This window comes from Corylus avellana, chromosome 6 (assembly GCF_965113065.1).
Source record: "Corylus avellana chromosome 6, dhCorAvel1.hap1.2, whole genome shotgun sequence".
Classification (NCBI taxonomy): domain Eukaryota; kingdom Viridiplantae; phylum Streptophyta; class Magnoliopsida; order Fagales; family Betulaceae; genus Corylus; species Corylus avellana.
The window spans coordinates 18810538-18836919 of record NC_142495.1 but is presented as its reverse complement, the minus strand read 5'-3'; the positions used below and the strand labels follow the sequence as shown (position 1 = coordinate 18836919).

Here is a 26382-nt window from a genome sequence, read left to right as displayed (position 1 = left end):
ACACTAGGATTGTAACATAACACCACGCTCTGTAGTCGACGTCCACGGCGGCCCACTCTATTGACACTCACCTGATGGTAGCCATTTTTTCTTTTCGTAGCTCAACTCATCTATCAATATTCAATGATTTAATACTATGCTTATACATAGTACCAAGACATTTTACTCTGACATATAGGTCGCCTCCTCTATGACTCGACCACAAAGCCGCAACTCATTCGGTCCCATACTCGACGAATTGTGTCCAATATCATACTTGATATGGTGGCTAGCTCTGATACTAAATGATACAAATATTGGGTAGAAATTACCCTTGAAAACTGGCTTGCAAGAAAATTGTGCCCAAGAGCTTATATACACATGGTTAATATTAGATTTAACCCATGTGGGATACTAGGATAGTAAAAATGTGCATGCTAATTACTCACATGAAATATATTTTAGAATAATGTGAAAAAGTGATGCATAAATGAACGTTGCATCATATGGTTTTATAAATCCAAGCATGCAAAAGACAATGATTAATTGCATCGTATGACATGATATTTCAAATACGAATAACAATTATGGGCTTACTATTATAAAGGTTGACCTTATGGTCCAAGGATTTATGTTTATTGTTTAGCCTCAGATCAATAGTTTTATAGGAGACTCACAACTATGTTTGAGTGGTGGTCACAATGATGGCATTGTTAATGTTGTGGATTAGTCGGGGGTTTAACTTTGGTAGGGCCACTAGCGATAATGGTATGCATGCTTCATCAAAGCATCAATGTTGTACTATAGGTGCCTCAATATAGTTTCAGTTTTACCAAGAAAGGGTTAAAGGCTTAGGTAGACTATATCCATTTAAACTATGATATGTTCACTTTAAATATCATATACTAACTATATCTATAATGCATCATTATGATATTCTTGTGATTTAATAAAGGAACCCATTTTATATTACTTCCTGTGATTTTATAAACCTTTTACCAAACAGTTGAGTTCACCATATGATAACATGTTCTCCTTATGTATTCTTACTCACTAAGTCGTGGAATTATACTATATCTTTTGATTTTTTTCACCTATAAAACATGAATTGTTTTATAGTCTGTTGAGCAAGGAAGCCGAAAAAACGAATGGCTAATGCCTGAGAGGAACTAAACACATGTTTTATGTTTCATATTTGTATGCCAAATAAATCAATAGCTCGCTTTTTACTCATTATTAGGAATGCCAAGTCATTGGGTTTAGAAAATTTAAATAATGTTTGTTCCTAACATTCTCGTACAATGTTAAAATATTTATATTTTAATTAAGGGTTAAATGCTTTTTTGCCCACTATGGTTTAAGAACTTTATTTTTTGCTCCCTCGGTTTCGTTTGGTATTACAGTTAGTACCTCGGTTATGGATAAAGACGGAAATGATACCTCCGTCCGAAAATTAACGAAAATCCACGTCAACGCCGCTAAAAACTTGACATGTGTCTATGTACCTAATTAAAAATAAAAAATAAAAAAAAATTTAAAATTAAAATGATTAAAAACATTAAAAAAAAAAATTTAATTTTAAAAAAAAATGGAATCCACCCCCATTTGGCAAAATGGAGGTGGCCAGCCACCCCCATTTTGCCTTATGGGGTGGCCGGCCAACCCCAAGTTGCAAAATGGGGGTGGCCAAAACCACCCCCCCAAGGCTGTTGGGGTGGCTTGGCCACCCCTGTTTGGCCTGGGGTGGCTTCGGCACCCCAGGTCGGCCACCCCAGAAGGCCAATGAAAAAAAAAAAGAAAAAGGATTGGCCTTTGGGGGTGGTTCTGCCACCCCTTAGCCACCCCATTTTGCCAAATGGGTTGGCTATAATTTTTTTAATGTTTTTAATCATTTTAATTTTTTTTAAAATTATTTAATTTTTTTTATTTTTAATTAGGCATATGGACACATGTCGAGTTTTTAGGGGCGCTAAAGTGGATTTTTTGTCAATTTTTGAATGTAAGTTAGATGGAGGTATCATATCCGTCCCCATAACCGAGATACCAATTGTAGGGGTGTCAACTCCGTCCCGATTACCGGTTATTGGCCAAAACCGGTGACCGGAACCGGGGTACCTGGTTATTAATTTTGAACATCCGGAACCGGTAACCAGGTACTTGGTTAACCGGTTATGCAATAACCGGCCGGTTCCAGTTAACCGGCCCGGGTAATCGGTCTTTTAAAATTTTGGCATTTGGGCTTCTTTTAGGTATTGAGCCTAATGTTTGAGATTAATTTAACCATTTTTAGCCCATTTGTTTTAATAAACAATTAGCATCTTTGTCCTACTAAGTTGGCCTAATGCATTCTTTTATATATGAGCAAACTTCAGAGTTTGTGCTTTCTTAGCAATGTGGGATAAACTTGAGCACCAACCCTCAAGTTTGCTCATCTATAAAAGAATGCATTAGGCTAACTTATTGGAAATAGCTTGTTTTTGCTTGAATGAAGAAGATGAGCAACAAAGATGGAAAATAATGTTAAATATATATTGTTACTTAATAAATAATATATTTTATAACATATTGTTATATATATATACCCGGTATACCCGGTTACCGGTTTTTTCTAACCGGTTTCTTGGTTACCTGTTTGTACCCAGTTATAACCAATTGGGTTGAAACCCCTAACCATCTATGATATAAAAGGAAACTTAGGAGTCAAAAAATAAAGTTGTTAAACCACATGAAGCAAAAAAGTATTTACTAGCAATGCACTGTGATATCAAACCAAAATTAATCCCTTAAGTAATCTAATGTTCGGATGAAGCCTAGTTCAAGACTTCAAGTACTTAGGGTTTACCTATACATCTAATACAATATTATCATGATGTAATGCGATTACCTATGTCTTATTGTTACCCTAAAGAAATGTTCAACCACCGGGAATAAAATATTTATATATTAAATATTTTTCAAATGGTTGAAAAAAATTGGAATGGGGCACATTTGTTTGGAAAAATGTTACTTAATAGACTGATATAAGTAGGGCTAGCAATTTTTACATGACCTGTGAATTTGACACAAACCTAACACGAATTAACATGTTTAATAAATGGTTTAATCTTGGGTCAAGCTCGTTTAACTCACGGGTGACCCATGTAAATAAATTAAATTGGATTTTGTTTTTACAACTAAAAAAAAATAAATTTAAAGGCTAAAATTCATATAAATTAATTTTTATATAAAATTTATAAATTCATATAAATTAAAATTCGTTTTTCCTTTTTGCTTTTAAATTCATATATAGGTCAAAACGGGTCAAACAAATCGTGTTAAAATCAACACAACATGACCTATTTATTAAGAGGAATGATACAGCCTCAACTTGAGGCAAACTTTTTTCTTATTTTTTAATTTTAAAAAAATAACAAAATAAAAAATAAAAAAGTTTCTTAAGTAATAATTTTTATTTTGGTCCTTCTTTTATTTGGTATTTTTTTAAAAATAAAAATTGTATTTTTATTCATAATAATGACCAATTTTTTAATCAGAAACTTTTTTAATTTTTTAATTTGTTATTTTTTAAATTAAAAAATAAGGAAAAAGTTTCTGAAGCAAAATACAGTTTTTATTTTTTTAAAAAATACCAAAAAAAAAAAAAAGAATAACCAAAATAAAAATTATTGTTTCAAAAACTTTTTATTTTTTTTATTTTTTGTTTTGTTATTTTTTTAATTAAAAAATAAGACAAAAGTTGGCTCCAAGTTAGGCAAAATAGTTGGGGCTTCAACATTTTTTATTTATTAATTGGGTTATGCGAGTTGGGTTGTGGTAGGTCAACCCCACACGACCTATTTATAAAATAGGTTAGTAGGTCGTGTTGTGTCATTTGCTAATTTAAATGGGGTTCGTGTTAGTGTTGAGGAGTTTAACTTGTAAAACTAAATGGTTTGGGTTCGAGTTGACTTATATCAAGTTAACCCATGAGTCGACTCAATACGAACCCAACAACGAATTGGCAACTCTACTTATACAGTTGTCATACAATTGAAATAATGCAACAGTAAAAATCGACACTTAATTTTTTTTTTTTTTACAAGTCTTTCGAGATTTAAATATTACTTTTTATTATCACATCATCTCAATTATGTAGTAATCATATAAGAGAATTTTTTTTTTTTTTTTTTTTTTTTGTGAGTATATAAGAGATTTATTAACATTTCTCTCTCTGTATTTTGGATGCCCTTACATAGATGATGGATAAAGTCTGACATAAAATTGAAGAAGTCCAAAATGAGGGTGTACCTAAAAGTCTTAGGTGTAGCCCAAGTAGCCCAAACCCACGTAAACCTCACCTACAATCATCCTCACAAGTTAGCACACCCGGCGTACATTAGCAGCAACTGCTATTGTTTACTTCTTCCACCTTCTTCTCACCATGCTTTACCATTTCTATTTTCTTTGGAATTGCTGTCAATTTCACCCAAAATTTTGATATTAGGATTTTTCCAAAAATCATGAGTTGCGGTGTACGATTTTGAGTTCTTTATAGTCTGGAAAGTTTGCTCCTTGAGGTAAGAATCATGGGTTTTATTCTACTTAATAGTTCGCTTTGAGCTTAAAGATTGGGGCTTGTTGTTTTTAAGATAATTGAATTGCGGAATTTATTTTCCCTTGTTGAAATTTGAATTTATTGAACAGGATGAATTGGTTGCTGGAACGAAGAAAAGATTGGTTTTTTGAAGATTCAATATTTTTTAGTTTTAATATTCAAATATGATTGTTGGTGGAGATTTATCATAACTGAAGTCCAAAATTAGGGTTTCTAGAGCAAGATTCATGGGTTTTGCTGCTTTTAGAAGTTGATTCAAATAAATGGTATTGGTGTTGTGAACCGATTATTAGGTTCTATTTTCATCTTTTTTAATAGACAAAGTCAAAGATAGGATATATTTTGATTTTTAGGGAATCTAATTCTAAGAAGGGGAAATTGGTGATTGCAAGTAGAAAACAGGGTGTTATTCGGATCAAATAATGGGTTTTTTTCTTTTCGGAGTTTGATTCTGTTAAAAAGGTGGTATTTGGTGGTTTGGGGCTAGAAATTAAGGTTCTTGAGAGTGGTGTTTTTCTGGGTATCATTTGTGGTTGATCTTTAATTGTGCTCAAATGGATGACACTGAGGATGATGCAAGGTACCCTTCAAACCCGTATGGTGTGAATCACCAGCAGGGTTATGGTTCCTCGAGTCGTCAGAAACTTTCAGTTCGGAATGCTCCATATTCTCAGCCAGTTGGTAATCAATATGTTGATGTGGATGATGATGAGGATGAAGAAGATGACGAAGAATTGGGAGAGGAGGAGGAAGAGAATGATGATCAAGGTAATGGCTTCCGTAATATGCACAAAGATTTGGAAGATGACGACGATGACGAAGATGAGGATGACGATGATGATGACGATGATGATAAGCAGAAGAGTTATGGTAGGAAGATTGAAGATGTTGATTTGGAAAGGCACCCGAAGAAGCGGAAGTTGAAGAGTTTGGTTTCTAGTTACGAATTTGCTCCTCGAGTACCTGCTGCAGCTTCAGCCCTAGTTCCCTTGGCTTCAAAACCATCGCTTGGTGGCCGGAATTCGCTAACTGATTGGACTGAGCGTGAGACATTTGTTTTACTAGATGCCTGGGTTGACCGGTTTCTTAATCGTGGGAGGAAGAGTCTTCGGTCTGAGGAATGGCAAGAAGTTGCAGAGAAGGTTTCAGAAATTTCAAAAATTGAAAGGACGGATACTCAATGTAGGAATCGATTGGATACACTGAAGAAGAAGTACAAAAAGGAGAAGATGAAGATGACGGAAACAGGTTCCGGCACTAGCAAATGGGTCTATTTTAAGAAGATGGATATGTTGTTATCTTCACCCCCCCAGCCAGCAGGCCTCTCTTGTGGTTTGGACTCAGGGGAGTATGTATTCATGAATCCTAGGGTTTATGTGAACCGTGCAAATGGTTTGGAAGAAATGAAGGATAGTCCTGGGAATTCAGAATCTACTGATGGTGAGGAGGATGATTCGGATGGACTTCCACCCAAAAAGAGGAAGCTTGGAAGGGTCAGTGATGAGGGGTCTTCCTTTGGATTGCTTGCTGATTCCATTCACAAATTCAGTGAGATATATGAGAAGATTGAGAATAGTAAAAGGCAGCAGATGGTGGAGCTAGAGAAGATGCGAATGGATTTTCATAGGGACTTAGAGATGCAGAAGAGGCGGATTCTGGAGAGAGCGCAGGCTGAGATATCGAAAATACGGCACGGTGATGACGAGGAGAATGATGTCTCTGCTGAGAATGCTAGTGCCTGATGTATTGAGACATAGTTATCTTTCTGTAATGTTAATTCGCATTTTGACTGCTACCTGCTGTTGTATAGCACTGGAGGCCTTTTGCCTCTGATTTTTATCTTATGAGGCAGTAATATTGCTGGAGATGTTGAATTCCTTAATAATAGAAGAAATGACAAAATTAAGTGGATCATTCCTGCTGTTTCCTGTTTGTTCAGTTTGTTGCTTGTAGGCATTTTATTCTTTTCTTTCTGGCTAATAATCTATATTTTCTACATCAATTTCCTATATTAATGTCAATTCCTATGCAGGTGAATGGTAGATACATGATAACTTCTCTGTTGCCACTGACTTTTTCCTCCATAAGTTCCATGATGTTTATTAAATTTGTTCTGTTCTGTTCTTTCTACTATCTCCCCTTCCAGATACTATTTACCTTTGAATTTTTCTCCATTTTAATAAAAGATTGATCCAATAACTAATAGATACTGTCACATCAGTTGAATAAGAATAAGAATAGGAGATAAATATCACATCAGTTGAATAGGAATAGGAATAGGAGATAAATATTTAGAATTGCTCGTCTTAAAAGTGAAGTATCATCTGGTCCACCAAAGGTTAAAGTTCATTGCGTTCTTGGTCTTTAGATATAAGCACACGTCTTGCACTTTTACTTTTCCAAGGCATCACCTGCTTGTAAGGCTCCATCATCTTTCATAATGCAGTCTCCTTCCACTCAAATCCACTATGCCAAAAAAGCAATAATGGTAGTTTTGGACTTTTTCATGCATTAAGGTGAACATCGATACCCAAACAAGTCCCCCCTTCATGTTTGGATGAGTAGAAAAGCTTTCGTAAAGATTTAATTTAGTAGCCACTCAAATCCGTCCCTCATTAAAGATCAAAATTCAGTAAGAAAAACTTTGGTTGATCGCTGTGTTATATTCATACTATTTCTCTAGGTTAATCCAATTTAATTTAATGAGCATACACAAAAGTTTTGTCATAAAAAAGGATTCAGATATTTAATGATGTTCTCCATCGTTCTGAGAGACTTTTGAAATGTCTCATTCATCAATGTTCTGTGATCCCAGGCTGCTGCAAACTCACTTCTCCAGATTTTCCTTGCCATTGCTACAAATAAAAGTCACAAAACATCCACAAACTTAAAAAAATCAGTTTCCATTTGGTTAACTGATTATAATTATGAGAACAAATGTGCAAGTTGTTTGTATTCACTTCAAAAGCTCCACAAACATTTCTTTCAGATAACGATTAAACAACAATAAGTTATCCGGATTACCCTAGAAAGAAATTTTAAACTGCAATTGAGTCCTTACGTAATTCATTCCAGTGGTGCAGTTTCATACCTTTGGTTTCTTCATAAGGACTATGAAACATGGATTCAAAAACATCTTCAAACTTCTTATTCACAGACTTTTCAAATTGTCCCTGTTTGTGAAAGAGGATGCCCATCAGTTTTTTCTCGAATCTAATTTGTAAGATGTTCTAATACTATTACAAGTCAGACCATTCAATTACCAAATTTGCTGCTTGAATTATCCAACAAGGCAATGCAAAGCGTTGGAGCCTGAGAGCAATCCTCATTGCAAATGTGCAGACAGGGACAACTAATCAAAGAGGATCTCCGGCCATTTATCTGTGGAGAATCAATCTTCTCCAATTCAACTGATGTTTTTCAGTTTCATTATCAAATTACTATGGCAGCTTTCCTGTGGGTTTTAATCAACCTTTTTGGTCAAATTGCAACCACTATACATGGCTTGGCATCTATCTATGGCTCTCTTGCACACATTATGAGTCAAAATTAGCAAGGTAAGATGACCTAGCTTCCAGTATCCAAGAGTGGTAGTCTGACCTGCATACAAGTCAATCTTCATGAGAGAGAGGTCATCAAACGTAATTGAACATTCAGAAAAAAAAAAAAAAAAAATTGTATACAAATCAGGCACATTGAATTTAAAGAAAAAAAAAAAGTTTCAGTGCCATGCAAACTTATTATTCCTTTTGAAGTATCATAAGAAGTACTGAATATGGAAATTGTTTTGTGTCAATCACATAAATAGAGGAGCACGGAATCATCATCCTTCTCACTGCTGCCAAATTGGATCAGAAGGGCACATCTATGCTTATCAAATGAGCTTTCTAAGGGTACTTCATTTATGCTTCCTCCTTTTCCCCAATTAAGGGTATTAGCCCAATGCCTTTGGCTTTGTTTGAAATGCCTTAAGGTCACTTGATTTTCAGTTCATTTCAATGTAAATATCCCAGGTGAAACCCACATAGATAAGCAATGAGACATGTCCCCAAGGAGTGCTTATCAACATCTTAGATTTGCTGTATACAGCTACAGGACACTATCTAGCTATAACAGCACGATGTTAATTCACATTTCGGTTTAGCACAAATTTGTCTCTGGGAAGAGGCATCAACATCATACTAAAAGCAATAAACAAATGAGATGACACTAAGAGAAAAATTGAATCAATGCTCCCCCATATCAATAGATATATAGCATACTATTGCCAAGTCCATCCAATGTTTTGAATACAAAATTCACATAATCATGCACGTCAATTGTGAGGAAAGTGGAAACAGGGGTGGGGGGGTGGGGGGAGGGGTTGGTAAATAGAGAAGGTCTAATATTAATAGAAGAAAAAAGTGGCAAATATGAGAGGAGCATGTATGTTATACCTAGTTCTTTCACAAAGTGACAGGATTACGATCTTCATCAACCTTACCAACCGCCTCAAGTATTGATGAGTAAGTGATAAGATCATATTCAAAACCTCTAGAATTCATTTCTTTCATCAGCTTAGCAGCTTCCTCAAACATACCAGATCGGCTTAGACAGCCAAGAAGAGTGTTGTAAGAAACTGCATCTGGCTTATTCTTCGATTGTTTCATCTTTGTAAACATCTCAACAGCCCGCTTTGGGCCACCAGTTCTAGCCAAGCCATTTAGAATGATATTATGTGAGTTTATGTCTGGATAGCAACCATTTTCTTCCATTGTTCTAAGCAAGGAATGAGCTTCGTCTATCATGCCAGCCCTTACCATCCCTGACATGAGTGCGTTATAAGCATAAACATCAGGATTGCATCCAAGTTTCTTCATCTCATTAAAAAGATCTACAGCTTCACTGAGACGCCCACATTTCCCAAAGTGTTTGATCATTACAGCATATACACGAGCACTCGAGCGTCCACAGTTCTCTTTCAATTCTTGAAATAACTCATTTGCAGCTTCATACCGTTTTGCTTTTCCAAGACTATTTATCAGGCTGCAATAGGCAGCTGGGCAAGGAGGAAAGCCCTTTTCATCCATCTCTTCAAGAAGCAATAAAGCTTTCTCAACTCTATTTGTTTTGCAAAAACCATCAATAAGAATTGAATAAGTAAACGAGCTGGGAGCAACACCAGTTGCCTTCATCTTTTCAAACCATGAAGAAGCCTCGGAAGCTGGAGCTTTGGATGTAAATAAAGCCTTTATTACAGTGTTATATGTCACGACATTCGGTTTGCATTGCAAAGATTCCATTTCACTAAAAATTTTAAGAGCTTCTTGCAAACGATCTGCTCTTCCAAAAATGTTTATCAGATTGTTTATGAGCACAACATCAGGCTTAACACCCCCTTTGAGCATATCAATATATATACTGTAAGCCTCTTCAATCCTCCCAACTTTCCCAAGCCCCTTTATCAACTCTGTGTAAGTAAAGACAGTTAGAGGACACCCCTTCTCTTTCATCTCTTGGACTAGACCCAAAGCTTCCTCTACCCTACCCAGCTTGAAAAACATTCCCAACAATGTCGTATAAATCTTTGCAGTGGGCTGCAAGCCATTCTCCTTCATCTCATCAAACAACCTCATGGCGGAATCCTCACGACCCAATTTCCCAAATGCTGATATGAGTGCACTATATGTCACTGTATCTGGGAAACAGTTATCTTCATTACACATCTCATTATAAAGCTCATGGACTTTTTCATGATGACCTTCTTGCATCAGCATCAAGATCATGGAATTGTAAGTATTTGCCGTGGGTTTGCACTTGCGACTCTTTATCTGGTAAAAGACAGATAGTGCCTTGTTGACCATCTTAGCCTTACCCAAGACTCTGACAATTTCCGATAACTCAGATGGAACAATAATACATGTACTCCTAACCATCTCCTGGATTGTCTTCCACATTTCTCCAACTACCCCAGCTTCATCCAAGCAATGGATAAAAGCCAGGTAGGTAGTTGAGTCATGTTCAAAGTTCCTCCTCTTCCCAGCCCATTTGAAAAACTGAATTTTAACATTGATCTCAACGTCTATCTTCAGAACCTCACGAACCAATCGGTGATCCACCTTCAACTTTAGCACTTCCAAGGCCTTTTCCGCATCAGGTCCCCACTTGAATATTTTCAAAATCCTTATAAATCTCTCATCCAATGTTCGAACAGAGGGGTCCTTCCTCGACAGCTTTCCCTTCATGGGCAAGTTTGGCACTTCATCTTTCGTACTAGGTAAACGAAACATATCGACAATCTCATTCTCTGCTAGTTTAAACCAAAAAGAACACAAATTAAAACAAAAAAAAAAAAAATCAGCATACTCAAAAATCTCTCTTCACATGTTTTACTTGATATTAAAGCATTGACTTAATCAACCCTTCACTTTACCTGTTTGTTTAATTCTTTCGCGGAGATATGACAAAGTTGATATCGATCGCTTCAAAGCCACTGATCCAACAATCATCTTTGCCATTCGACAAAGAGCTTGCCAACCAAATTACACTCCACGCAGGCAAAAAGCTGCTTCTATTGCTCAAGGCTAAAAAAAAATCCAAACAATTACAAAATACCATGAAGTCTGAAGAGGCATTTCCACAAACAGTTGTCAGACGCAACAGCAGGAACATTATATATACACAACATACAAATAGAAAATGTATGTATATATAATATATGCAGAGAAGAGAGATAAAGAGTACCTGAGTTTTGTCGCAGAATGCTCGAAATGAAAATGGTTACAGAGTTGTTTTGGACCTTTTGGTTTTACTGAATCTCAACGGAGAGGGGGAAGAAAAGGATCTGGTTATAGGGGGCCGGGTCAAGATTTTCGAGGTCAAATACCCATTTCAAGACCCACCCCCTCTTTTTGATGCGGTATTTTGTAATGAGAAATGCTGCAAGTACTCTTACTCTTCTACTCTTCGGTTTATATTCTCTGATGTGGCACTGTCAATTACCATTAGATTTGGGATGGATCTAATAGTGATTGAAATTTGCCCACAACCCCCCGTCCATGTCTTTTTGATGTGGTATTTTGCAATGAGAAATGTTACAAATACTCTCACTCTCATACTCTCAAGTTCATATTCTCTGACGTGGCATTAAAAATTACTATTAAATTTTAAATTGATCCAATAGTAATTTTAAGTTTTACCTCAAAGAGCGTGCACTTTGAAAGTGAGATGTGCATAACATTTCTCTATTGCAATTCAATCCAATATCTTTAATCTATTGAGTAATAGTATATACTCATTTTCCTACTCTCAAACCATTGGACTGATGTAACAGTATTCATCAACTCTTTACTTAGCCTTTATTAAAGAAAAAAAAAAAAAAAAAAATCAATGATTGATAAACAAAGTCAAATAGTATTTAAAATTACTCTTAATTCATTATTCGTCCTTGTTGTGAGTATACTTGTGAGTATTGAGTCACATATTCAGAAATATAAAAGAAAAGAATACTTAATATACATAAGTGGACCTTAACCCATTAGCTTAGGCTTTTGAGCTATAGTTGTGTTCAACTATATATATTAATGTACTATTGGTAAAAGCTTCATAATCGCTTTATCTCCCCGAACAAGTGATATTAGAGTCATTGTTAGCTTCTTGGGACGGGTGTCTGGACGTGTCGGGTTTGAAGTTGTGTTTGCATCTACAATTCTTGACGTGAGACACTCTTAGAAATGTAAAAAAAAAAAAAAAAACTCACAAGCGAGGGAGAGTTGGGTTAATGTGAAGAGACTCACAGGTGAGGGGAAGATTGTTGTGAGTGCACCTGTGAATTGAGTCTCATAATGACAAAATATAAAAAGAAAATAGTACTTAATATACGTAAGTGGACCTTACCCCTATTAGCTTAGGCTTTTAGCTTAGAGTTGTGTTCAACTATATATATTAATGTACTCTTGGTAAAAACTCCATAATCGCGAGTTTGCCCCCCTCCCCCCTCCATGTCTTTTTGATGCGGTATTTTGCAATGAGAAATGTTACAAATACTCTCACTCTCATACTCTCAAGTTTATATTCTCTGACGTGGCATTAAAAATTACTATTAAATTTTGAATTGATCCAATAGTAATTTTAAGTTTTACCTCAAAGAGCGTGCACTTTGAAAGTGAGATGTGCATAACATTTCTCTATTGCAATTCAATCCAATATCTTTAATCTATTGAGTAATAGTATATACTCATTTTCCTACTCTCAAACCATTGGACTGATGTAATAGTATCCATCAACTCTTTATTTAGCCTTTATTAAAGAAGATAAAATAAAAAATAAAAAAATCAATGATTGATAAACAAAGTCAAATAGTATTTAAAATTACTCTTAATTCATTATTCGTCCTTGGTGTGAGTACACTTGTGAGTATTGAGTCACATATTGAGAAATATAAAAGAGAAGAATACTTAATATACATAAGTGGACCTTAACCCATTAGCTTAGGCTTTTGGACTATAGTTGTGTTCAACTATATATATTAATGTACTATTGGTAAAAGCTCCATAATCGCTTTATCTCCCCGAACAAGTGATATTAGAGTCATTGTTAGCTTCTTGGGACGGATGTCTGGACGCGTCGGGTTTGAAATTGTGTTTGCATCTACAACTCTTGACGTGAGACACTCTTGGAAATGTAAAAAAAAAAAAAACTCACAAGCGAGGGAGAGTTGGGTCAATGTGAAGAGACTCACAAGTGAGGGGAAGACTGTTGTGAGTGCACTTGTGAGTTGAGTCTCACATTGACAAAATATAAAAAGAAAATAGTACTTAATATACTTAAGTGGACCTTACCTCTATTAGCTTAGGCTTTTGGCTTAGAGTTGTGTTCAACTATATATATTAATGTACTCTTGGTAAAAACTCCATAATCGCTTTATCTCCCAACAAGCGATATCCGAGCCATGGTTAGCTTCCTGGGACAGGTGTCTGGACGTATCAAGTTTGGAGTTGTATCTGCATTCGCAACTCTTGACGCAAGACACTCTTAGAAATGTAAAAAGACTCACAAGTGAGTGGAGTTTGGTTAGTGTGAAGAGATTTACAAGTGAGGGGGAGATTGTTGTGAGTGCGCTTGTAAGTGTTGAGTCTCACATTAAGAAAATATAAAAGAAAATAGTACTTAATATACCTAAGTGGACCTTAGCTATTAGCTTAGGCTTTTGGGCCATAGTTGTGTTCAACTATGTATATTAATGTACTCTTGGTAAAAACTTTCTAGATGCGTCGGGTCTCACAAACATTTTCTTCTTCACTTCGTCCTTCATGAGTTAAATTAAAATTCTTAGCATACTCATCATACAACTTATGTAGAACTTTAAGGACCATTCCAATATTTATAGTGGCTTCTAGCTGTTCTAGATAAATTGCTAGGAAATAAAACTACTCACATTGTTTTTGATATTGGATCGAAAACTACAATCATTGCCATCAACAAATTACAACCCCAATACTTCTCAGACTTTATATTCATTTTTGCAGCCATTTCTCTTACGTAATCATTTTTATGCCTAAACTTCTTATTCAATACATCTTTTATTCTTCATACCTTAGGAAGAAATAAATTAGAAATTGGATAGTAACTTCCTGATACAATATTTGTCACCTCATTAAGAACTTCCAACATGAAAAACGTTTTCCACATTCATTCAATCTTCAAGACTTGGCATATAAAAACTTGATCTCTATCTTCATACCTAAGAAACACGTCTTTAAACTCTAATGCATAGGGTTCTTAAGTGAACAATGCTACTCGAGCTTGGTTCAATTAAACTCGACTCGATTATTAAATGGACCGTTCATAAACATGAAACTAAGCTTGATTATCAAACGATACAAACTCAGCTCGACTCGATTAGTGTTTGTGAACAAGTTCGTATAATTTGCTTATTAAGGCTCAACTCGTATATATTTATTAATATGTGTATATATATAAAACTTTTTTTTTTTTTTTTTAAAAAAAAAAATAGAATTCCCTAATTTCATTATTCAAATATACTTGTTCAGCTCTTACACAATTAATATATATAAATTAAGAAACAATAATTAATTGATTATATATATATATATAACTTTTTTTTAATAGGAATTCCCTAATTTCATTATTCAAATAAAATTTGTTCAGCTCTTACAATATATATAAATTAAGCATATTAAATAATTTCATTATTTAATCATATGATCTAATGACAATTTAAATATTTAATCATATTATTCATATAATATAATAGGACCATATAATCAAATAATAATCTAACATTGTGTCATATGATCATGTAATCATTATATCATATGATCAAAAGATAATACTTAAATCGTATGATCATATGATCTAAGTATTATCATTAGACACTTAGAAATTAGGATAATTATGATTTATAATGAACATACTAATATAATGATTAAGTATCTATATACTTAGATTCAACAACAAAGTATGATTTAAGATTCCAAGTATCTAACAATTCTTAATAATACTTAGATATAATGATTAGGTATATAGATTACTTATACAATGACAATAAGATTCATATAATCCCAAATTAAGTGATTAGGATTGGAATCACCAATGTGTTAATTACAATCATAAATTAAGTATATCATTAGAATTTAGATCACAGGATCATGTGATGTATAGTCATTAGATCATATGATCATATGATCTAAGTATTATCATTAGACAAAAAAATTATTATCATTCGATACATAATACCATATGATTATATAATAATTATCTTTGTTAATGTTATTAACTTAATACATGTTAGTTAATATTTATATTGACTATTGGTACTTTTCTACCATTGGATACTTAGGAATAGTTAGATTACATTATTTCATATCCAAGATCAAAATGGTAATACTTTTTTGTTCGAGATCATATGATACAATCATTAGATATATATTAAGCATGTGTTATGAATTGTTGTATCATAACCCATAAATCTTTAATTAGAAAATAAGTTGTAACTTTAAGTTCAAATAATTACAAATAAAGCTATGAATACTAAACAATTAAGCTATAAGTATAATTACACAATCATATTTAAATTTATAGCTTAATTAGTTAATTCTTTTTTTTTTTTTCTCCTCCTTCGAGTATATTTATAGCTTAATTAATAGTTCACACTTCACACAAGCACATAATTTTGATTACTATTTATAGCTTAATTCATAGTTTATAGCTTAAGTATTATTATTAATCATAATTCATAAATATATATAATTACAAAATAAGCTATAACAATTCATAATCATACCCAGTGACTACATTGCCACCCAGCTTCGCTTCATGTGGCAATGGTCGTAACAATGTTAACAAAAAAAGGCGAAAAGAGGCAATTACGAAGAGCAGTGGCAAATATTATAAAGTAAAGTTAAATAAAAATCTATTAAAAAGACAAAAGAATATAATTAATAAAATAAATAAACAATTCAACATATTTATTATATTATACATGAATGATATATGTTAATTGGCTTTTTCTATATATATTATGTTTGAAAATAATATTTACCTATACTTTTTAAAATTTATGTTTAATTTGAGTTACTTAAAGTTAATTATGGCTATAAATAAGGCTATTTAATAGATCAAATTTAATAATATATGCAATGGCCTTTAAATTCATTCATGGATATAGAGGTAGGTGAACACTTATTTAAACATAAAGACTAAATTATATGTTTAAAATAGACCAAATTCAATAACACTTATTTTCATTGTGTTAGATATGTAATGCCCCGACAAATTACCGTTTTCAAAAGAGTTAAAGATTTTTTAACCGGTTAATAATTCCTTAAAACAAAGCTTTAAACCAAGTGACATAAACCTTCTTTGAATAAACCAAGCCCCTTAAGACCTTTTAGAAGCAAAAACCCAAAAATACCCTCACTGGCTGAGCGCTCGCCTAGGGGACTACACAAGCGCTCGCATGAACAGTGCAATACCTCTTGTGCAATACCCAATCGTATATCTGAGCATTTTTTTACCTTTGGTGAACATTATACGAGCGCTCACTGCTACAGTACATGAGCGCTCGCTGCTACAGTAAGCGAGTCCTTGTTGACCAATTTTCAGAGTCTTAGACAATACCCAAATTGCATGGCTGGAAAGTATTTTTAACCCGTTGTGAAGAGTACACGAGTGCTCGACACCATAGTACATGAACGCTCGCACCTTTTCATTATTTCTCTTGCAGTGTCCTCAATTTTTTCCCACCCACCCCCACTCGACCCTTTAGCCTCATTTTAGCCTCTGTTACTTCGATCCCTAGAACTGATGTGTGAGTGCAGTTGTGAGCCTTGAGTGTTTCCTTGGTGGTTTTGGAGAAAAGGAAGGAGAAAGTTTGAAGCCTTGCTATCTTCTAAGGTGATTCTTGACCCTTCCTTTGTGCTTCTTTTAATTATTGTTACTATTCTCTTAATGTTACAAGTTTTAAAGATGTCATAACAAGTTCTTATACCCGTTTTTCTTGTAAAGCTAAGAAAGATTTCAAAAGCTTTTCAACCCCACCCTTGTTCTCTATAAAAAGTTGCACGATTATATGTTTTGCGCTTAGATGTGCTTATTTCTTAACAAGACCAAGAATGTTTTCAAAAGGCTTTTAAACACCTCTTTGATTCTTTGTGTTGTGTTTTCTTGTAGTGTGTATGTTTATTTTGAACCTAGGAAAGGAAATACCAACCCATAGCCTTAGATAGAAGCCTAGAACCCATTTTAGGGCTTCTGGCCAAACCCTAGCCCCTGGCCAAACACTCGACCTAGGGATCGAGCGCTCGTCTAGAGCTCGGGTTACACGCCCTTTAGCCCCATAAATATGTACAAAGCTTTTAGCAGCCCTTTCGTTAGATAGAACTTCCTAGAGTTCTCTAGTACTACTTATAACGATGAGTCGTATTTTGTTATAGCAGGGATTTGTAATGTCGGAGGACTCGAGCGAGCGTATGAGGTAAGTAAACACTTACGAACACTTTCCCTAAAAACGTGGGATATGTCAGCTGACTAACTACACTTATGATATGAGCATGTCTACTTTTTGTAATAACTTGGTAACTACTTTAATAATTGGTTGATAAGATGCATTGTATGACATAGTACATCGGTACGTGCGGTATAATGGTCATTGGCTTACTATATAGAGTTGATTCTATGGTCAAAGGTGTGTGTGGTTATATAGGCATTGGATCAAATGATTGTTTAGTAACCAGAGCAGCCATTGCCTAATTGTTGGTCATTACAACACGTACATCATTAGCAGCATGGGACACCCGAGGTCGGACTCAGTCGGGCTGTTAGTGTCATGAATGGTAGCGTACAATGGCCAGGGCACCACCATTATATTACAGGTCCCTCAGTATAGCATCAACCCTGCTGAGAAAAGGGTAATATTTCAGGTAAACTATATATGATAGTTACGGCTTATAAGCATTAGTTTTGTTGCATTAAAATACTTAGGTGATTGCTGCGGGTAGTACACCACTATTTTATTAGCCAAACAATACTTTTATGGTGTATTAGTAGAGACAATACCTCATTTTCAATGTTTACCAAAAACCGCGTGTTTACTTTTTCTTAATAATAATAAGGGAAAATTACAGTTTACCCCCCAAAGTTGACAGCGTTTTTCAATTCAAGTACCAAAGTTTTAATTTTTGCAATCCACCCCCACAAAGTTCCAATATTTTTCAATTCAACCAATATTATCCCAAAATTCTCATACTGACCCTGATTTTTATTTTTATTTTTTTTAATTTTTTATGAGAAAAAAAAAAATTTGGGGGGTGCAAAAATGGCCATATGGCCAAAGAGCCACCCCGATTTTTTTTTTTTTTTTTCTAAAAAAAGAAAAAAGTTATGGGCAATATGGGAAGTTTTGGATACAATTGCTCAAATTAAAAAAAATTGGAACTTTGGGCGGGTGGATTGCAAAAATTGAAACTTTGGTGTTTGAATTGAAAAACGCTATCAACTTTGGGAGGTAAACTGTAATTTTTTTAATAATAAGCTTATGTCATACCCAATTGTGAGGTTTACTTACTAAGTTGTTAGACTTACGCGGTTATTACTTTTATAGGGATCTTGTTCCTAGAACCCAAGAGTGGTTTGGTTGCCACTATAGACTTTGCATTAAGATCTTCATGCTATTATCAGGTTTGCTTTATATTATTAATTGCTCCATGTCTTTAAATTGAGAATTATATTTGTCCATGTAATGATTTATAGATTTCTCAGATTTATTTCACCTTCATTTGCATTAACTTTGATAATGCTTAGAGAGGTGATTCCCCATTTAGCCACCAATTGGTTAAACTGGGGTAATTGTCAGTAATCCTGCTAAGCTGGCCAATGTCAGTTTTGGGGGTGTTACAGATAGCAATAGCATCATTACTCTATTTAGTCTACTTTCACCTACACATGTAAAAATGTTTTTTGAATTTTTCATTGCATCTAATACTCTAACCAATGTCATTGCTTTACTTAGACTACTTTTACCACGTTAGACAAGTCAAGTGAATTGTCGATCAAAACTTTTTCTTTTTCTCTAATCCATGTGGATCGTCAATCCAGTGAAGTGGGTATAGGCTGTATAGCTGTAAAGCCATGGCAACGCATAGCTGCTTCTAATGTCCACGAAAATTGTACATGTTGACTTGATCCAACGATGTTCATTGAATCATTATCTCAAAAATTTTAAGCGACGTTCAATATCACACATGACTTCAATTTCTCCAAACGACGTTAACGTAGGTGAATTTTAAATGAATGGAGATGCTAACCAATGTGCTTTACACTCGACGTGACTTGGTCAGCAACCATAATATGACTAGCAAAAATCATTTGAGGCGAATGTCTTATGGGCTCGACCTAGTTGGAAGTGACAAACGGCTGGATTTGTTGGGCAGACTTGGCCCTGAAAAACAACGATTCGAACTCCCATACTTTATTTTCACCGTTTTCAAGTCATCTTCTCAAAGCTACCAGACCCTTGTTTGTTTCTTCCAGTCCCACCATTTTCTCATAGATAGTCACACATCGTCATCTACAACGTCTCTACCTTTTTTATTTATTCTGAACACTCTACTTCACTATCTACATCATACATTCACACCTACTCACATGTTATGGGGTAGACAGTGGCCATATGGAGGAGTGCTTCGTGTACTCAATGTTGTCCTATGGAGTGTCAAGGAAGAGCTGTTGTTGTGCGATGGTGATTGTCGAGCCAAGCTCGAGCTCACGCAGAAATCCCACCTTAGAGAGCCAATCTCAAACACAAAACCGCGACTCATTTCAAGCTCGAGCTCGAGCAAATACTACTCGCTCAAGCTCAGCTCGATAGCACCCGTACTAATACATCTACCAACATTAAATAAGTGTTATTTCATCATGTACAAATATCCAAAATCAATTTCTTTGAGGACAGTTGTAATTGTTTTGCAATTTCACTAAATTGCATGATATGACAATCCGCTGAAACTAAGTATTTTATACATTCCATAATACAATCAACAATATCCCAATCTCACCAAGACCATCTTGTACCAAAAAATTCATTATATTCTCACAACAACGCACACAAAATATTTTCGCCCAAATGATAATGGCTCTTTCAAAGCAAATCATCTTTCAAAAATTTTATAGCAAAATCTTTGTATCTTGCATTTTTTATTGTAAATATAGACACACTACAAAAATCATAATTTTTCCCGGCATTCGGAAAAAAATATTGGTTCGATCGAGCTTCTTCATCACCTATATAAACCATGTAAACCTTTGTTTTATCTTTGCTGTGTGCGTCACACCGCCACTTCTTGAAATATTTTGAATTAGTGACATCTACTCTAGCCTACAAGTTTCAAAGACAACGCCCTCCTTAGATTTCTTGAAGTTTTAGCAAGTGTCGATCGAGTAAAGAAGACGAGTATCTTGTAAGTAAATTTTATATTATCTTGTAACTGACTCATACTTTATTGATTGTTGCCTTTTCTTGTTCTCAAATTTCGCAAAGGATTTGTACTGCACTTTAATTTTTTTTCGGATTTCAAAATCATTAATATAAATAAAGCTCATGAAAAGTATGTAAATTCATTATAGGTATTATACTGAAGTAGATAATCTCAAATGACAAATCGTTAATTTTGAAGGACTCAAGAAGTGAGATTTATAATTAAAGTATAAATTAATTTATTAGTAAAATTGTAAATGAAAATAACTAAAAGTGTAACTGCATTATGAAGTAACTTTGTTTTATTAAGAGTCAATACATATAAGAGATTAGGATGAAAAAAAAAAGAAAAAGAAAAAAAAAAAAGAAGCAAGCCTAGCCAAACTTTTATAGCTAGTAATCTCAATATAACATCGGGAAGGATCATGACTCCCTTAACCCACCTCCCTCAGCCACACACAAACTTTTGAAAAACATAAATGAAGGTATGAACTTTAGCTACTACTACTCAATGGAAACATGAACGTTTTATGAAGATCACATCCTCAGTGTTAACCATAGTAGAAACTATGAGTAATGAGTTTATTGAGTTATATCTCCCATCGTCTCAATAGATAAGATTTAGATGTATTTTGAGTTCAAATTTCAAACTAAACATGTGCTGGAAAAACTAGAAATGCGAGAAACTACAAAATACAACACAATTTTCTAAGGACTTACAACAATTCAAAAATACAAGTACCAAGAAAACACAAGTACCAAAAAACTTAACAAAAAAACAAGCTACAAATTTCCTAAAAGCTAATAATAGGCTTCATGTACATATAATCACAAAAGCCATTTATTTCTTTTCTTGAAAGGTGGTATATTCATCTGGTTATGTGTTCACCACGCTTCTTGATGCCTTTTATTATTGCTACCAACTGTCAAAACTCTTGTTGGATTTTTGCCAACTAAGTTTGAGCAGGCAAATTCTTTAGGACTGTTGATGGATTTTCTTTTTACAATGGTTCACCAAGCTTCTCATCTGTTCTTCAATCCTCCATATTGTTGATTAAATTGGCATATTCTTCTTCGTCTAAAGGTGTGAATAAATAACTCCATTAGAGCAAATAAAAAAGAATCGAGACACTAAAATGAAATTTCATCGTGAAAGCAAATAAGGATATAAAGGAACCTCATTCATGAAAAAATATCTTTAAGTAATGAACTGCACCACGCAAGAACTCACCATGAGAAATTAGAAAAAAAAAAAGAACTCACCATGAGCAGAGTCACGAAAGTGTTCAACATATCAATTAAGTAGCGTGTAAGTCCCAAAACGTGATCATAGCCGTGAACTCTTCATGGCTCTTTGTGCTCTGCTCATAACCTTTTTGGCGGGCAAAACTTTTGTCAAGTACCTTCGCGGTCTTTATCTCGCAGGAGGTCCATCCGACAGTATTGATGAGATTTTGTCAATTATTCAAAATTGCGACCTTGACTCCAGCCCAGAGTTTATTGACGTTGTGGCACAAACCATGTTGGTGACCGGGTCAATTTAGCCACCAAGCTGAAGGCAATGATTCCTACAGTAGGTGCAAGTTTGAAGGGGCATAAGAAAGCAATCAAGCCCCCAACCTCGTTTGTCTTACATTTCGCTTTTTTTTTTTTTTTTCCTATTTGTTGGGATTTACACGCTATTTAATTGATATGTTGAACACTTTCGTGACCCTACTCATGGTGGGTTCTTGCGTGGTTCAATTCATTACTTGAAGATATTTTTTCATGAATGAGGTTCCTTTATATGGATCAAGATCCCGGGCAATGCCTTAAAAATTGCCAGCTAGCACTTTTACAAATCTAAGCCACTGGATGTATCTAATGGCTTAGAATAGCTTTGACAACAAGCTTTTGTCGCTGTTTCAAATGACAACTGGTGTGGCTACAAGTGAACTTCAAATGAAAAACCTAAGAAAAACTATCGAACAATGATCACACTACCGAACTGGTATTCCTCTTTTGAGTTCTTTGTCCATTTTCGCAGTTTGTTTTGGTTTTTTAATGGGTTTCCTGTATAGGGGTTTGGGGTTGTTACGCTGCTATTTGTTATTTGTTGTCTCTCTGTTTGGTTTAAAGGCTTCTAAATTTTTTTAAGTAGTCAGTACAGATGAGTCCTAAATTTTAATGTCTCTAAAGCTGATAACAATTTTATAACAAAAACGGTGAAGACTTCTAAGGAATAATCTCATGTAGCTGCTCTATTGCTTTAAAAATAAAAAATAAAAAATTGCTATGCAGACTTTGAATAAGGTTTTTAGTATTTTACTTTTTTTGTTCTACTCAATATATTACCTTTTTTTTTTTTTGAAAGAGCACAATTTAAACTAAACCTAAGAGTAAGAGCTGGTTTAAAAAGAAAAAAAAAAAAAAAAAGGTTTTGGAGTGAGAAAAAAAATTATTTGTACCTTAAAATGTGTTTCTACATTTTTTTTATTTGTATATTAGTCAAGTACAACTATACATTTGTTCATACTTGAAAGAATAATACGTCTCATATTATGTTGACAAGTTAAGTGCGATGCTTTTTTTAGGTAATCGATGGATTCAATCTTACACCAACACCTCTTGCTGATAGTGCTGTTAGAATAATTTCTGGTACGGTGTGAACGCGAACTCTGGGGTGAACCCCTGAAATAGAGAAAGTAAACACGAAGAGAAAATGCCCGGTGTTGAGCGTGATCTCCCTCTGTTACTCAAGTAAGATCTCTAAGAATATCGTGTAAGCTCTAGAATAATTAAGCGTGTCAAATGATACCTGGGGTCTAGCCTATAAATAGGTTAACAAGGTTTACCAGATTAGAACTCCTTCTTTGATATTATCTCTGCTTCGCGATGATCCTATCCGAGTCTTGTAATTTGATCCTCTCACGCTTTGGTATTATCTGTGTAGTTTGATTTGAATAGGGAATAGCAATCCCATATGAACTTTAACATTATCCTTATGATATTGGATAATGGTGACAAGTCTCTTACCTAGTGGAAGTCATTTACTGAAAGAGAGTTTGGATAACCAACGATGTCTGTTTGTAACGACAAGTGATCCCCAGGAAACGAAGGGTTTGATACTCCTAGGAAGTCTGTTCTCGGGAGTTAGTCCATGGTCAATTGGGCCACAGCAATACTCATTGTTGATTCTTCTAGGCCGGATCTTTATTAACTTTGATGCCTACTGAATGGGACTTGGAGCATGGCCTTATGGATGGACCATAGGCCTTCAAGTTACCAAGCCCAAATGTGATACATTTATTCCTAATAGTTACCCCCTCAATTCCATTACTCATGGTACTCGGGTAAGAGGAATTTCGTTTGAAGGATTCGGACCTTTGTCTTGTCTTGGTATGATTCATTGCAGTATGTTGCGGGTCCAGTGTGATAGTATATCTTCGATTTTACTGATATAGTATTGCAAATCTCGAGATTTTCTAACACCATCCCGTCACAACGGCATGACTCCTCTTTTCCTGGTTGCAGGCTATCCTCTTTAATGATGCATTAATGCTTTTGTCTTATACTCATCAAAACACCGTCCTTGGTTATTGCGTGTTGTCTTCTCATTGAGTAACCGGTCGCACTTTTTGATTTTTCAGACACGCGTCTTCAATTTTGTAGTTCCCAAAGCGTTTCTTTTGAGGACTATTCAACGGGCAGATTTGGGGGTGATTCATCATCACGTTCATTTAAGGCAATTGCGTGCATCCACGTGCCTTCCTTGTAAAAACCCTAAACCTTTGATTTGGGGATTCTTTAACGCTTTCTCTCTTCCTCTTCTTTTCTCACTTTCTTGCTTTCTTGGGTCTTCTTACTTTCTTATCAAGAATGGCTTATGGTTCCCGATCGTTCACCTTTGTCAACAATGCCGACGACACCATTCACGGCTCCGACGAGCGTGTTCACCAATCCTCACTTTTCGGAGCTGAACCTGCCCATTGTGAAGATGCTTCTTCTGATGATGGTCTTCAATATACCTTGGACTTTGCCATGAGTCTTAGGTCACTGTTGACATTGAACGATCAAAGGGTGCTTCGGCATAACTATGATTTCCCTTCGACGGTTCGTCTTCGTTTCGCCGGTCCTAACACCAGCGCCATTTCTCGCGGGCTCCAATTTCCCTTCCCAATGGTGGTGAGGGTGCTGCTTAGCTCTTTGGGTTTGTCCCCCTATCAAATTTTGCCCAACACATGGAGGTTTTTCTTTGCCTCCTACTTGCTTTGGCCCACCTTCTTTAAAGGTCGTAGGATGACGGTTTTGGAATTCTTGACTCTCTACTATCCACTCCATTCCAGGATTGGTTTGGTAAATTTCATGGCAAGGGGTGGCTTCGAAGAAGACCAAGGCTAAGAAGAAAGTCTCCCCGGTTCTGGCCACAAAGAAGGTTGCTTCGAAGATGACCAGAGTTAAGAAAGTCTCCGACTATGGTGGAGACTTTTGCAACTGAAGCTCTTCCATCCGATGCTTCTGCATCCGGGGATCCTACATCCGAAGCTCCTGCATCCGGGGCAAGTGCGTCCGAGGTTTCTGCATTCAGGACTCCTATACCCTAGACTTTTGTATCTGGGACTCCTACGCTCGATATTTCTGTATCCGGGACTCTGCTCTAGAGATTTTGGCATTCAGGACTCCTGTGCCCGAGACTTCTATTTTCGAGACTCCTGTGTAGGGGTGTAAATGAGCCGAGCTTGAACGAGTTTTCCTTGTTTGGGCTCGGCTTGTTTAAATTTTATTCGAGCTCGAGCCGAGCTTCAGGACGAGCCAAAAAAATCGAGCTCAAGCTCGAGCTCATAATAAATCGAGCTGAACCGAGCCAGTTCACGAGCTGACTCTTATATTTAATTTAATTTTTTTTTATTATAAATTTAAACTTCCAGTACTCTTAAACGGCTCAAGAAGTCAGCTTACATATGAGCATTTGCTTAGTCTGGCTAGCAAAGTATGAAGCTCGAGTCAATACAACAAGGCACTTGGTTTCGAAGAGAAAGGATATGCATCATTTTATAATAAAATGATGCAATTAGAAAAAAAAAAATCATCAATTTTTTAAATTAATATGAGGAATTATGTGAATAACTACCAATTCGAGCCTTATACGAGCTGCTCACGAGCTTAGCCGATTAGAGCCGAATTAGCTTCATTTAATATTCGAACCAGGATTCGTGTTCACGAAACGCTTCATTTAATATTCAAGCCGAGCCCGAACTTGCTCGCGAGACACTTCGCTCACTTAACAGCCCTAGTCCTGTGCTCAAGATTTCTGCATCCAGGACTCTTGTGCCCTTGACTTATGTATCTGGGACTCCTGCGCTCGAGATTTCTGCATCCGGGACTATTGTGCCCGAAATTTTTGCAATTTCTGCCCACCGGTGGAGACATTTCCCATCGCCGAGCGTCTTTCTGTAGATGCGGTTGGGGACAATGTTCTCCTGTTAGCTGACATTCTTGATCCCCTAGGAGATGCTAAGCCGATGTCTCCTGGGAATTCTATCAATTTTTCACCGGTTTCTACTGCATTGGTTGACGTACCCGAAGCTTCGGGTACCAAACGTAAAGCTGACGAGGGCAAAGGTTCTATAAAGGAGCCTTTAAAAAAGGCCATGTTTGCCGGGGATGAGGCGGTCTTCGATTTGAGTAGCCTAAATGCCATGTTTTCGTCCTTTCCCTAACCCTCCTATGAGGAATTTGAAAGGCCAGCTGCTTTGGAAAAGTTTCTAGGATTTGAAGGGCTACCCCGTGGGGGTGGATTGCCAAACATTGAAGAAACTCTTGAGGTAGCGCCATTAAGTACCCTTGTGGCTATCCC

The 26382-nt window shown here is 35.5% G+C and overlaps 2 protein-coding genes across 4 annotated transcripts; one reads left to right on the top strand and one right to left on the bottom strand.

Annotated features, from left to right (window-relative positions):
• Positions 1 to 4255: 4255 nt before the first annotated feature.
• LOC132186857 (uncharacterized) lies at positions 4256 to 6498 on the top strand. The gene is made up of 2 exons (XM_059600959.2): positions 4256 to 4535; positions 4663 to 6498. Exon 2 carries the CDS (start codon positions 5128 to 5130, stop codon positions 6313 to 6315), a length of 1188 nt encoding a protein of 395 aa, XP_059456942.2. The 5' UTR covers positions 4256 to 4535; positions 4663 to 5127; the 3' UTR covers positions 6316 to 6498.
• Positions 6499 to 6838: 340 nt separating this feature from the next.
• Positions 6839 to 11491, bottom strand: LOC132188799 (Pentatricopeptide repeat (PPR-like) superfamily protein). Of its 3 annotated transcripts, XM_059603340.2 has the most exons (6): positions 11297 to 11491; positions 10986 to 11136; positions 9010 to 10859; positions 7837 to 8173; positions 7665 to 7746; positions 6839 to 7428 (listed from the first exon to the last, which is right to left on the bottom strand). In XM_059603340.2, the coding sequence occupies exons 2-3, from the start codon at positions 11068 to 11070 to the stop codon at positions 9019 to 9021; spliced, it is 1926 nt and encodes a 641-aa protein (XP_059459323.1). In that variant the 5' UTR covers positions 11071 to 11136; positions 11297 to 11491; the 3' UTR covers positions 6839 to 7428; positions 7665 to 7746; positions 7837 to 8173; positions 9010 to 9018. The 3 variants fall into 3 exon arrangements, with proteins under 3 accessions (XP_059459323.1, XP_059459325.1, XP_059459322.1); XM_059603342.2 differs by having other exon boundaries at positions 7665 to 8173; positions 10986 to 11175; XM_059603339.2 differs by having other exon boundaries at positions 7665 to 8173.
• Between the last annotated feature and the right edge of the window lie 14891 nt (positions 11492 to 26382).

Coding starts and splice junctions, on each gene's coding strand:
- LOC132186857 (XM_059600959.2), top strand. CDS start 5,128: ATGGATGACACTGAGGATGATGCAAGGTACCCTTCAAACCCGTATGGT.
- LOC132188799 (XM_059603342.2), bottom strand. CDS start 11,070: ATGGCAAAGATGATTGTTGGATCAGTGGCTTTGAAGCGATCGATATCA. Junction 10,860..10,985: donor CGAAAGAATTAAACAAACAG/GTAAAGTGAAGG, acceptor TTAAACTAGCAG/AGAATGAGATTGTCGATATG.